Source organism: Hemiscyllium ocellatum, chromosome 39, assembly GCF_020745735.1.
Source record: "Hemiscyllium ocellatum isolate sHemOce1 chromosome 39, sHemOce1.pat.X.cur, whole genome shotgun sequence".
In the NCBI taxonomy this organism is placed as follows: Eukaryota; Metazoa; Chordata; class Chondrichthyes; order Orectolobiformes; family Hemiscylliidae; genus Hemiscyllium; species Hemiscyllium ocellatum.
This window is the reverse complement of record NC_083439.1, coordinates 23,553,405-23,566,778: the sequence shown is the minus strand read 5'-3', so window position 1 is coordinate 23,566,778 and position 13,374 is coordinate 23,553,405. Positions and strand designations below refer to the sequence as shown.

Sequence of the window (13,374 nt, the reverse complement as noted above, 5' to 3'; positions counted from 1 at the left end):
TTCAAGCGTTTTTCCTTACTGTTCAGGAAACTCCAGTTTAAGGCACAGGGCTCCTACTCAGTAGTGTACCAATGTGCCAACTTAAAGAGACAACTCCTTCCATACTCTATCCCTGCCACTCAACTGCTTGCAGGCATTTGGCAGTTTAAAAATTTCAACAAAACACTAAGATGTTTCTTCACTCTACGATGAATGTTTCCTGATCATGTATGATTTGGTAGACAGGACTTGCATTTACTCAATGCACTAAATACTCAGGTCCCAGCAAAATTGATGAGAGCTCTACAATGTGATTTTCATCCCTCTCTAATACTGGGAACATGAGATCAGTAGAGGAGATGTGCTTTTCACAATGGAGGCACTCCAATCCATGAAAAAGACTTACAAAAATGGTACAGGTTCAGGAATGTAGAGGAATTTCAGGTTTCCTTTTAAAAAATTGAAGTTTAACATTTTGCCATTCACATGCAGTTGGAAAAGGAGCCCTTATGTTTCCAGTGTTCAGAAATAACATTCAGAGGCACGAAATATTAGACCAATTTATTGAACACATGACAATTTTGTGAAGCATCAATTGATACACATTTGGTTGAAAACATGCCCGTTAATGCATTATGCAGCACTGCCATCCTGAAACTTATGATACAGCAATGTCAAATATGTCAGGAGTGTTTTCTTTTCCTGCTTTTAGGTGTTCAAATATGTTGCACTAAAATCAGCCTTCCTAAAAACCTTGTGGACAAACCAGAGGTGAGAATTGTTTTTAAAGAAATCAGAAAAAAAAAGAAACATTTGTCTCTATTTTGTATTGCTAATTCTTATTTACCTATATTTCTCTAGCAATATGATTAAATTAGAAAAGAGATGTAGAATGTGAGAAGAATCTGGAATTGGATACTCGTGGGTTGAAGGCAACAGGTTTGAGTAAATGACTACAGAAAAAGTAAAGCAACATCAAATGGTGATTCTTTAAATATATGTTTGCGCAAAGCAAAATGTATTGGTCCAAGAATTCAAATGGTTCACATAGGAAACACGGAAAAGCTAAGATCTCACCCCAAAAATAAGAGGTACCTTTACTTAACTAATGTAAAAAAAAGGTCAAAAAAGCACATGCAGGTTGTTTTCTTAAACATGTAGGGCTCTTTCAATTTGTACCCAAGATTTTAAAATAAATACAGGGGATTCATTAGAGGAATGACATCAGAAGCAAGGACAGACTCCCAATAGTTTTCTTCTCAGGAAATTAGTGGCAGAATGGGCTCTTATTCATTGCCCAACATGTGCAGCCATGCTCTATGTACACGTGCATTCTCTGAAATGCCAAAGGGACTGATACCAAGAACAGAGATGATGGAGTTTAAAATAAATAACAATTATGGATCGAAATTATATTGATGAGAGAACTAGCTGAGAATCTGCACATTCTAAAGATGTACTGCAAGTCTAAAATTCAATTATAAAAGCATTATTTTTAAATGTATTTTTATGCAGTCAGGAAGTTGCAAGTGTTTACTGTAGCAGAAATAATACTGCTGTTCACATGCTTCAGCTCCACCAGAACCAGTTTTGATCCTCCTCAAAAACAAGGTTCTGAACAAGAAATTATACTGGCATTGCTCCTTTCCTCAGTTTCAGAAGTAAACTTCTACCATTGTACTCAACAGTTGGAACACACATCACAAAGCAGTTAAATTACAGAAGCCATATTCAACCACACACCAATACAGCATATTCATAACCACGCCCACCCCTCCAAGTGCCTAAATAATAGTTTTTTTTTATTATTATTATCACTTAACAGATCATGTAACCATATCAGTGAAAACAAAGATCGCACCTAAAGAGGTTCCTCAAATATTTTGGCCCAACATGAAAATTTCCCTTATTGGAAATGAGTTTATTCTAAGTCACTAATAATGAATTGATCGAGAAAGTCAAGTGATAGTTGTAAAAATGGTTCAAACTAAGCAGTTACAAACAACAAAAAAGGTTATTTCAAAATTACAGAATTTATTTTTTTAAAACAGCAGTCATATCTGGCCCTGCAGCTAGTAAGAGAAATTTGTATACATGTAAAATATTTTTGGATCTTTCCTGGTTGTTGGATTCTGAAGCACTCATAAAAACTCAACACATGGCTGTTTATTAAACAAACAGAGTTAAGCCATCACTTTACTATCAATGTTGTAATTTGCCTACAATTGTTTATTTTGTCAAATGGAAAAAAAGGTATGTAGCTGCAATGTTACTAAATTCAAATTAAAAGCATAACCCATTTCTTCCCCTTCAGGAATCGCAATAGAATCTGTGCAAAATCATTCCACAACAGGGGGAAGGGAAGAACAGAAATGGCTAATTTTCACCACAGAATAAAAATACAGTCTCTAAAATAAAAGAAATTCTGCACACCAATATTAATAATTTACACCTTATGGAATTTACGTTCACATGATAGCAAATTACAAACTTGCTAAGGAAGAAATGAGACTTCAATCTCATGCACATACACCAGTACACACAAAGACATAGTAAATTCATTAAAGCTCCTGCAACTTTTTAGTCTTTTTCATAATGCTAAACTGTGCTTAGCATAACATACTTGCACAATGCAACTGCTTAGGAAGTTTTTGACCAGTACTTTGCAATTAGAGATGGAAAGTTATTAGGCTACCTCTACAGTCTTATTATTCAAAGTCAAATGAAATGCAAATTGTTTGAAAAAAATATCATCATTCTTAGGCATGTATCACAAAGAGCAGTCAGATGGATCTGGTCTAAACATTTCAAACACACACTGATACATGTAAAAACCATTAATATTTTGGATCAAAAGGCATTGGGCCCAGCTCAATTTCAACGTTTGCCATTTGTCTTCCATTGGTACGGCCTGGCTTGTTCCATTTACGTTCTTTCTGGTGATACGTATGCTGGTGTTTCCTTTCATGCCTCTGGTATCTGGAGCCATCTGCATTTCTAGATGACTGCTTTCCGTACTGTTTGTATTTACCAGCATCATAAAGCTGACTGTAAGATTAAAAGGAAGTTAATTATTGATTTTTTTTCAGTGCAATAACAGATGTTACTTGTAATGACTTATCAATGTGCCTGTGTTTAATTCTGTATTAGCATTTCTGCAGCAAATAGTTGAAGTGCTTTCCAAACAGCAATACCTCCTGTATTTATAAAGTAGCAGATGAGCATATTCAAAAGGTCCTTTTGACATTTTTGGACTGAAGTATAGACAAACAAGGAGGAATATGACTGTCCAATGCAGCAGCATTTGAAGGGCTATTTTAGCATCCAATCACCAGAAAATATGAAGATGGATCTTGAGCAAGAGATACCAAAAGTAGGAAATTACATTTTTCTTTCATCTTTTTTCTTTTGAAAGTTATTTCATTTATCAATATAAAAATTATAATCATAGGTATTTCATCTTACTGGGTTGAATTGTTTTTCTGTCTGATAAGAAAGATCCGACAGAACCTAACTCTTGTATTAATATGGACTCTTTCAGGAACACGCTTCACTGAAAGTAATGATTTTCAGGAATAAAGACACACTTTAAGTGAAGACTAACTATACTTTTAGTTCAGAGATGTTAGTTTGTTTCCTAGAGCTGATATGGTGGTGGTGAACTCAAACAAGAGAATGCCATGTAAATCTATGCTACACGATGGTCCAATAACCTATAGAATTACTTATTAGTGTATAAGTCGGGTGAATTATCAGCCCACTGCGTAAGCAATCAACCAGAATTCCATTCTAGTAGTCATAGATTGGCAAAAGAGGTTTTGTTAATTAGAGCTTCTGAGAGTTAGAGAGGCAAGTCCAAAATACTCCCTATGATGATAGATCAGTCAACAAACAATGCACAGTTTACTGAAGCCAAAGGAATGTGGGTAGTGCACAAAACCATGTTCACAGCTGACAGATGCTATAGTTGGGGCTCCAACCAGAGTCAACATTCCAGTGTCATACAATCATGTAAACATTATGATATGAAGATCTGATTGCAGACCCTGATCTCGCCATCAGTACCCTGTCTAAATACAGAGTTTTGGTCTCAATCTTGGCACATTCAATACTCAGTAGCTGCCTCAAACCAGTTAATGCTTTCACATCTATTACTTACTGACCATTTCAATTCTCAGGACACTAACTTGTGGGTATGTTTCTTGCCTGCTGCCCCACCAACCCTTGCATCAGTTATTTTGTTCATGAGGATAATATTTCATGACTACATTTGCAGTCTTGTCCAATTTCCAATCTTAACAACACTTTGGTCCTGATTTCTTGTTTGATTCTCTCCTCTTCTGCTGCCTCTTCAAATTCAACAAATGCATCTCCAAACTCAACCAACTAATCTCTAACACATATGGCATCTGACAGACTCTCAGTTCAGGAAGAATGGCGCCAAGATCAAATCTCAACCACAGCTAAGAACGACTACAGGTAGTTTTTCTATAACATGATGGTTGCATTCTTGTGCAATCCTGCATTATAGAAAAATTGCACTTTAGAAACAGTAGTTAAAGTGTTGGTGATGTAATCGCATTACAGCCAACACATTTTAAACATTTGCACTTTAGAAACAGTGTCCCAAATTTGTCAATCGTGTTACAGCCAATTCACATTAATGAAACACTCACTATAACAGAATGACCTGTATATCAAATCTTGCAGGCATTTAGAGGTGTTCCAAAAATATACAACTGACATTAACCACTCCAATGTGGCAAACTATGATGAACACTGCGTGCACACTCATCTGTAACCCTAGTTACAGACTGGCCCACAATTCTAGATCACAACTCGCAAAGATAATGAGATTGACGGTCCTGTACCATCAACAGAGTAGTCCCAGGACCACACTCAGTAGAGCAGCCCAGGACTACAATCAAATTAGTCTCAGATGTCTGGTCACCCCAACAGTCTGATTTTCACATCTATTGCTCACCATACCACTGGACAATGAACCTCCCCCAAGCTTTTAAATCAGAGCCCACAAGTCTGCTTTCCACAGTGACCAACAAAATCCTTACACAGCTTAAGTTGTGCTGAATATAAATAATGCATTTCAAATAGTTCTCTTTGAAAGTTCAAAATTCAAAACCTCAACAAAAAGTTTTATTTCAGCCAACGTCATTCTGATCATGGAGCCATTCTTCTCTTGCTGCTATGCCTCAGTGAAACAATGGGTAGCTTCCTTCTGTGTACAGCAAGGATCTGCACAGACTAGCATATGAAGCACCTCAAATTTGAAAACATGAAAATCCAGTACAATGCACCAGGCTTCCTCATCTGCTACTTAACCAGATTTTCATAAAACAAGGAAAAGCCACTGCAAAGCAAATACTCCCATCATCACTAGAGTAATTCTGCCACTGCTTTATCACTTACCTCACAAAATACTGGTTCCCCGAAGAAATAAAACAACAGCATATCACAGGATCAGGCCCTTTGACCCACCATGTTTGTGACAACTATGATGCCATTTGAAACTAATTCCATTAGCCTGCAAACGTTGTCAGAGCAGAAATACATCTATTCGGAGCTGACTGAGGTTTCTGGTTTGAACCTTGGTTGCCCAAGTTGCAAAGCATTTGTTTGCTGAATGTACAAATTATTAGTAGTGGCAAACAGAATTTACTTAAAATAATTCTTGAAGGACCGTACGTTACAAAATCAGAGCAAGATCTATTCTCGCACCTGCAGCTTGCCAATGAGCAAAGAAGAGTGAGAGACCGAGTACTCCTATTTGAATAAGTTTTTGTTTTGCAAAGGTTCCCTAGATTTATTCTTAAACTGTGATTTTTGCACTATAACCACTTTATTCATATATTGTAGAACCTCAAATACAACAGAAACAGTTGCATCAACAGTTAGGCAGCATAAATGGAGGGAGAAACCAAGTAAACAATTCAGGTAATCAAATAGACAGCAATCTGAATCACTGATGCTGTCTGATTTATTGAGAAAGAACTTTGAGATCAATGACAGTTTGAAGAAGGTCTTTAGCCTGAAATGTTAATTTTGTTTTGCTTCCTAGATGCTGCCTGACATTCGAAGAAAATGCTGGAAGATGCTGATTTTATTTCAGGAATCCAGCAACTGCAGCATTTTGCTTTTCAGAATTTCAAATTTATCACCTTGTCCAGTCACAGCCTTTTGAACCCAGAGGACAATAATTCATACAATTAAAATGATGTACAATCCAAAAACAAAAGAGTGACTAAAAGTAGGTCAGGACATAGAGTCCTGGTCACCCTGCTTTAGGAAAGATATGGCTAAACTGAAAAAAGGTGTAGAAAAGATTTACAAAGATGTTCCTAGGATTGGAGGGATTGAGTTATAGGGAGAGGCTGGATAGGCTGGGAATTTTTCCCCTGGAGCGTAAGAGATTGAGGGGTGATCTTAGAGGTTTATACAGTCGTGAGGGACATAGATAAGGTTATTGGCCAAGGTGTTTTCTCTAAGGTAGGGAAATTCAAAACTAGAGGGCACAGGTTTAAGGTGAGAGGGGAAAGATTTAAAAGGGATGTGAGGGGCAACTTTTTCCACAAAGAGTGGTGCATATATGAAAGGAATTGCTAGAGAAAGTGGTAGATTCAGGTACAGATATAACATTTAAAAGACAATTTGACAGGTACAGGAATAAAAAAAGAGAGACAAGGGCCAAACATAGGCAAATGGGAATGGTTTTAGTTTGAGAAATTTGGTCAGCATGGACGAAATGGACCAAAGGGTCTGTTTCCATGCTGCAATGACCCTCTCAGAGGGAAAAAACACAAAGGGCCCATCCGGTCTTCACTACCTTTGCTCTTGTGGTCCTCTGGCAGTATTCACTGAACAGTGATTAGGAGTGGAAACCCTCGCTGGCAATATCCAGGAGTTCTAAACTCATTTTCAGTGCTCTTCAAACTGCCTTTCCTAAGATCAGGTAACTCAGCATACATGTCGGATTAAAAAAGTGGGATTGAACCTGGGACCTACCTTGTCTGCATGAACCACTCAATCATGAGACAACTAACCGAGTCACTGGCATACCGATCAAACCTAGTAAAACAGGCCTGATCTGCATTTTATCAGATCAAACATTTTTGCAATATCAGCAAACTTCAATCTGTCTGACCTCTTGGAAACTGTCCTGTGGATTATCAGAATTCATTCAGTACATTTCTATTCAAGTATATCAAACCTTAAGTGGTAAGCAACAGTTAACTACTGGATTTAAATCCACATCAACTTTTTTTCACTTTCTGATTGGCCAGAATTTAGTCAATTCCTGAAACAAAATACAAAGAGTTTCCAGAATAATGCTAACAATCCAGACTAAAAACTAATAAAAACTGATGAAGGGCTTTTGCCCGAAATGTCGATTTTCCTGCTCTTCAGATGCTGCCTGACCTACTGTGCTTTTCCAGCACCACACTCTCAACTCTAATCTCTAGCATCTGCAGTCCTCGCTTTCACCTAAAAATTAATGAATATTTTGGCTTAATTGTGCAATTAAAATTCTTCACTTCAAGTGAAAATAATTGTGCATGCCAGAAAAAAAATTCCAAATCCTCTACAGAAAAAAATGGCAAGCTTGATCAATATTTCATTAAAAAGAAACTTACCTTGGTCCAAATCGATTGAAATAATTGTCCCCAAAAAAGTGCCTATAAATATATTCATCTAGGTCATCAAAAGGATCAACTTTATCTTCTTGGTGTTCTGCAATATCTTCAAGGTAATCCTCAACATCATTGACAAAATCAGAGAACAACATTTGGTCATGTATAAAAAGGCCATTATGAAAGAATCGATTTATAAATTTCTCCAGCTCACTCCAGCGTTGAAACTCAACTACCTCTTGTTGAAGATAATTATGTAGAAGCTTATGGAAATCTTCAACCTTGATGGGATCGAGGACTTTATTAAAGAGGCTCAGCGATTCTTGATGGGCACATTCAAATACACCAGAGCAACCCTTAGGGCTCCTATAGTGGATGTGTTTTCCAAAGTTGTCATGTTCACTTGTACTCCTTTCAAAATTGATAGGCTCCTTGGTGTACATTTTGTTGTGTTTCCTTGTATCACTGTACTGGTACTGTGCATGAGCGGTTTCTCTGGGTTTATACTGACAGGAATCTTTGCCTCCATGAACACCATGCTGGTTTACTCTACAAGGGTGGTCATGACGTTGCCAGAACCCTTGACGTTTAGGTTTTGCATCCTGTGCTTCTTCACGTCTCTTATTTTTGTGAAATAAATTTTTGGCTGAATTTTGGAAATGTCGGAATGTGGATTTAACAGAATCCGAGAATTTTTTAAGGTTCTCTTTTACAGCTTCCTTTGCCAATTTAATTTTTTCTTTATGATGACGCACAAACTCTTTAGTTGAGTTTTTCACAGCATCAAAACCATTCTTAACAGATCTCATAAAACTTTCTTTCGGTTGGTACTTTTTACCGCGAGTACCATAAAACCCCTGATTTGGCTTCCTATCTGGCTTCTTTGAATTTTTCTTAAATTCAGGATCATCTTTTTCTTCTTTAGCTTCAACATAAAGTCTCTCCCACAAGTCAGAGCGTTGCTGCTCAAAATCTAATTTCTTTTCCAGTTCTGCAAGTCTAGACTGCAAGTTCTCTGTATCTTTACCTTCTTGTTCTGAATTAGCAGAGGACTGAAGATGACTCAAAGATTCCAGCTCCTTACGCAGAGCATCAGTAATTTCCCTTTCCTTGTCTAATTCCTTTCTTAATATCTGAGCCTCATTCACAAGGTTTCCCTTCTGTTGAAGAAAATTATGTATCTGTTGCTTTTCTTCTTCCAGGTGATCCTTCAGCTTCTGATTTTCAGTGATGATTATCTCAGCATCTACTCCCTTTCCTTCTAATGTTCTGATTTGTTCTCTCAGCTTCCGAAGCTCATTCTGGAGCAAGGATAGTGCCTTCTCTTCATGCTCCAGAGATTCCTTCATACGCTGGTTTTCTTGAGCAAGTATTTGGTGACGTGACTCAACAGAAAGCTTCTCATCCACAGTCTGTTTCAAGCGTATTTCCAAGTTTTCTCCCTGTGACTAAACAACCAAAAGGAGAAAACTGTTAAGTGTACATACATGAAGGTAATCTATAATAGTTTACAAAATAATTTACAACTGTACAATTCTTACCCAAATTGATTTTTTTAAAAAATTGTTAAATAAATATGGAGGCAGCATATTAACGTTAACACAAGATGGTGGTGTTTATGAGTACTACGTACTCAAACTTTAAAATATTTTCATTTAATATTATAAACTCTCAGCCAACAGCCATTCTATAGTTAACCAACAATCATTTAGCAAAGAATATTTGCTGGAAACCATAATATTTTGAATCCTTGATGCAGACGAAAAAGCACATCTTAAGATTTATCTAAGCTCTTTCCTCACAAAAACTCATATGTAGCAGCTTCATGTTGGAAAAATACAACTTCCAGTTCTGCTGAAAACTCATATCACCGATTAAGGGCTCCATGTGCCAAGCCTGAGTTTTGGCTGTCAAATGGAACACTATTTAAAAGTGTAGCAACCACAAATAAATTATCTCGCCTGAGGGAACTGAGAACAGATTGGTTTGATTTGGTGAGTTCCAGTGGGTGGATCAAGTATCTGTGTACTCATAGCTGCACATGTTATAATATAATCACTTTTTCATTATAAATGACACTGATTTGCAAATTTCTCCGAAAATAAACTTTGCCTTTGTTCTCCAAAACTAACCTCCTGGTTTCATTATACTATTATTAAAGTTAAAATATTCTCTCGATTAAACAAAAATGACAAAAATAACAATTTTACTAATATATAGTAACCTTCATAAGCATAGTAATTTTCATTTTACATTGGTGTAGATGTGAGTGAAACAGACAATGTCAAACCAGATAAATCTGTTAAACAAATGTTGCATACAGACTATGGAGGCTCAGGAAATGACTGAATAATCTAGTCTTCACAGAAGACTGCAGTCAAATTCTATATTCAGTATGCCTCAGGATTCTTAAATTAAAAAAACATAAGCAGACACTAAAAAGGTATAGGCAAAGAGGATGAATGATATTTTACTCCACAGTAAACTTGTATCGAATTTTGTGTTGCAAAAAATCACAACTTCCAAATAAACCTGGTGGACTATAACCTGGTATTGTGAGATGTTTTAACTTAAATTACAACTGTCTCTAAGGTATAGATAATGGAGCAAATAAAGATCAATTGGGTATATATTCTGAGGATTTAGAAAAGGATACAAATGTCATCTGATTATTCATAAAAAGGTGCAACCACCATCTTCTCCAGGGCAACTAAGGGCGGGCAATAAATGCTGGCCAGCCAGCAATATCCATATCCCATGAGTGAAGATGATATGAAAATATACTTCTTGTAATAGATAAGATACCCAAGAATAAGTTATACTGGATTATCCTTAGTTTACAAATCACATATGAAGAAGCAATTACATGGATTTAAAAGCAATAGTGTACAGTTTGCCAGAGTTCTTTAAGAAGTGATTAAATAATGATTGGCATTCATAATGGACTGGATTTGCTGGTCAGTGAAAACCCAAACTAAAGATATTAAATTATTAATTTTAATTAAATCTTACTGACACTGAAAATAAAAGTGATTGAGACATACCCACAAGAAACTAAAATATCAAATTTAAGAAAAACTTCAAAAAAGTGTGACTTTTTATTATAATGGGGAAATTAAATATTCCATAGACATAACATTATCATTTTCAGGACCTTAGAGGTTTTCAAGCAATAAATAAAAGTTTGATACTTCATTTTTAAAAAAGTAAATGATATTATAAGCAGGCCACGGTATTGTCAAATCAGTGATTTCTACTCAATTGCAATGTGGGGATGGCAGCTTCAACACCACACACCCCTTATGGAGAAGCACAGAACAACTGTCAGCAACTTCCACTGCCGCCAGTTACAAAGGAGTCATAATGATAAATGCCGACACTTCTGGTGTCGTTACTGTCACTGAATCCAGGCCAGTATACATGTTTCAAAAGGTATTAGATAACACTGTAGAAGTGAAAATTCAACTATTTCTCAAGGGAAATGATAAACTAGTTATCTGGATTCAAACTAGCTTGAGTCAGATTTAAATCATTGGGGAAAAGACACTATGAAGATAACAGTAAACAATGAAGTCCGCACATATTTGTGCAAAGGCACTTGCTGACTACACTATTTCTGAATGTCTGAAAAGAGAAGCACCTGCAATAAAATAACCTTTTCTGATATTTCCTACCTGAATAACCCAGTGCAAAATATAAAAGGGAAAAGTTCAAAAGTTATAAAACAATTAAGATGAACTAGGCTACAAAGCAGGTAAGCAAATTTGAGGTGATACATTTGCCATAGAGATTGTATTTGCAATAAAGAATCCTTTAAAGAAAAAAAAACAGAAAAGGGGAAAATATCATGATGTAACAAGTAATCATTCAAGAAATTTCTTGTCTGTACAAATTTTGTCTCTACACGAAATACTTTAAAAAATCCATCTCAAGACATTTGACTATGAGTCTGTTCCCATGCTGTACACCTCTATGACTCTAAATCAAGAAAAGTTATTTCAACCATGTAGTGTCAACAGAGAAGCTACATGCTATTCTGGCACCCTACCTTCAAAAATACATTGAGTCGTTGAAGAGGATTCAAAGAACAGCAACAAAAGTGACTGCAGGATTCAGTACTTCAAGGCACAGCTAAATTTTGAGATAGCCTGCAAATTCCCCTCCAAGTCACACACCATTCTGAACTGGAAATACTACATTATGTCATTTCCTTACTATTGCCAAGTCAAAAATTGCAGAGCTCAATATCACTTTGTCAGGGGTAATTAGGGCTGGCAATAGATGCTGATGTGCACATCTCATGAACAAATTTTTAAGAAAGGAAAGGGCAAATCTTTCACTTGTTGTGAGGCACAGATTATGTATATCTGAACTGGCTGTTGGATTTTGACTGCTGATCTAGAAAACAGATTTAAAAATAAGAAAAGTAACAAGTCACATTAAAAACTACAGAGTTAAGTAACTCCCTCATCCCCAAAGAGAGAGAGAGAGAGAGAGATGTAGGACAGGCACAAAGTAAATTGTCTTGGCCTCAACTGCTTTATCTGCTAATTGGGTTAGGTGTGCAGCTTTTGAAAATGAGATTGATGGCAGCTGTTTTGAAATGCAGGAAAATAGTACTCAATCACTCACAACATTACAAAAAGGGAGCTGGGGGGCTAGCATTTAGAGGAAATGGGGTCAAGGGTTTTGTTAGCAAGTAGAATGTGGTCAGCCATGAGAGGCAATAGGATAGAAAAGACAAAAAGATGTATAATTAGGGACAGAGTATTGGAGAGAACAGGGAGGGAGTAATAGAAGCAGCTAAATAGGCAGTCTCAGTGTTAGTAACAAAATAAGATAACGAATTCCTTATACTTGCTGGAGGGGAGGGTGAAGAAAGGAGGAAAGTTTAAGGAGATGGTTAGTCACAGAAAAAGAAGCCATAGTTATTTATTTTCCTCTTCAGCTTGACCCTGGACAATGGATAGCTTTGTAGATAAGAGAGATACCATTATTAAGAGCGAGGTATTTAATTTGGCCCTGCCATATCTGGTGATGGATAAGATGGTGACCAGTTATGTCAGGGTAATTAAAATGAACGAAAAGTATTACAGATCAGGTTTGAAAACAGAAAAGACCTGAAAAAACTGAAAGTCTTGTAGAAGCAGCGAGTTTGGGCTGTTTGGAAAAAAGATTTGTTTGACCCAAACGGACCTAAAAGCAGATTACTTTTCCAAAAACCCAAACTCAGCACGTATACAGATCTGTTCAGGATATTTGATCAAATCTTCAATTTTAGATCTACTGAGGCCGAGTGAAGAGTTTTTTTTCCCTAAGGGGCCTGAACAGACTTGTGGTAAATGCAGCAACAAATGGCGACAAAGAATAATAAGTGCATAGATATCAAAAAGCACATTTACAGATATCATCAGCATTTTTAATAAAGATAATGTGAACCCATTCCCAACAGAATAGATACAATGAGTTCAAGAGTTAGATAAATATCTTGCTTATGGCTGAGAGATGATTAGTGAAAGATCTTAGAGTGTAAGGTAAATGTTACTGAAAAAAAACAAGAGTATCCTTCATCTGAAAAACAACTGACCCCAAGGTTTTAGATAATGGATTTCCAACCTGTATCAAGGACAATTGCATCATAAGCTATCTAAAAAGGATAAGTTAAGCAACTTAAACATTGCTGAATCATCGTGCAAAGGCAGCCAAGGCTATGCAGTTGAGAAAGAGAGAATAGCAAATTTAGGGAAAT

General features: G+C 36.5%; 1 protein-coding gene across 1 annotated transcript in view; it reads right to left on the bottom strand.

Annotated features, from left to right (window-relative positions):
• Window positions 1–525: 525 nt before the first annotated feature.
• The window catches only part of ccpg1 (cell cycle progression 1), a 57,932-nt gene continuing 45,083 nt past the window's right edge, over window positions 526–13,374 (bottom strand). Inside the window, exons 10-11 of the mRNA XM_060852760.1 lie at window positions 7,629–9,073; window positions 526–3,027 (exon numbers count right to left, since the gene is read on the bottom strand). Of these exons, the coding sequence (XP_060708743.1) occupies window positions 2,817–3,027; window positions 7,629–9,073 (1,656 nt within the window). The 3' untranslated portion in view covers window positions 526–2,816. The remainder of the gene's footprint in view (window positions 3,028–7,628; window positions 9,074–13,374) is intronic.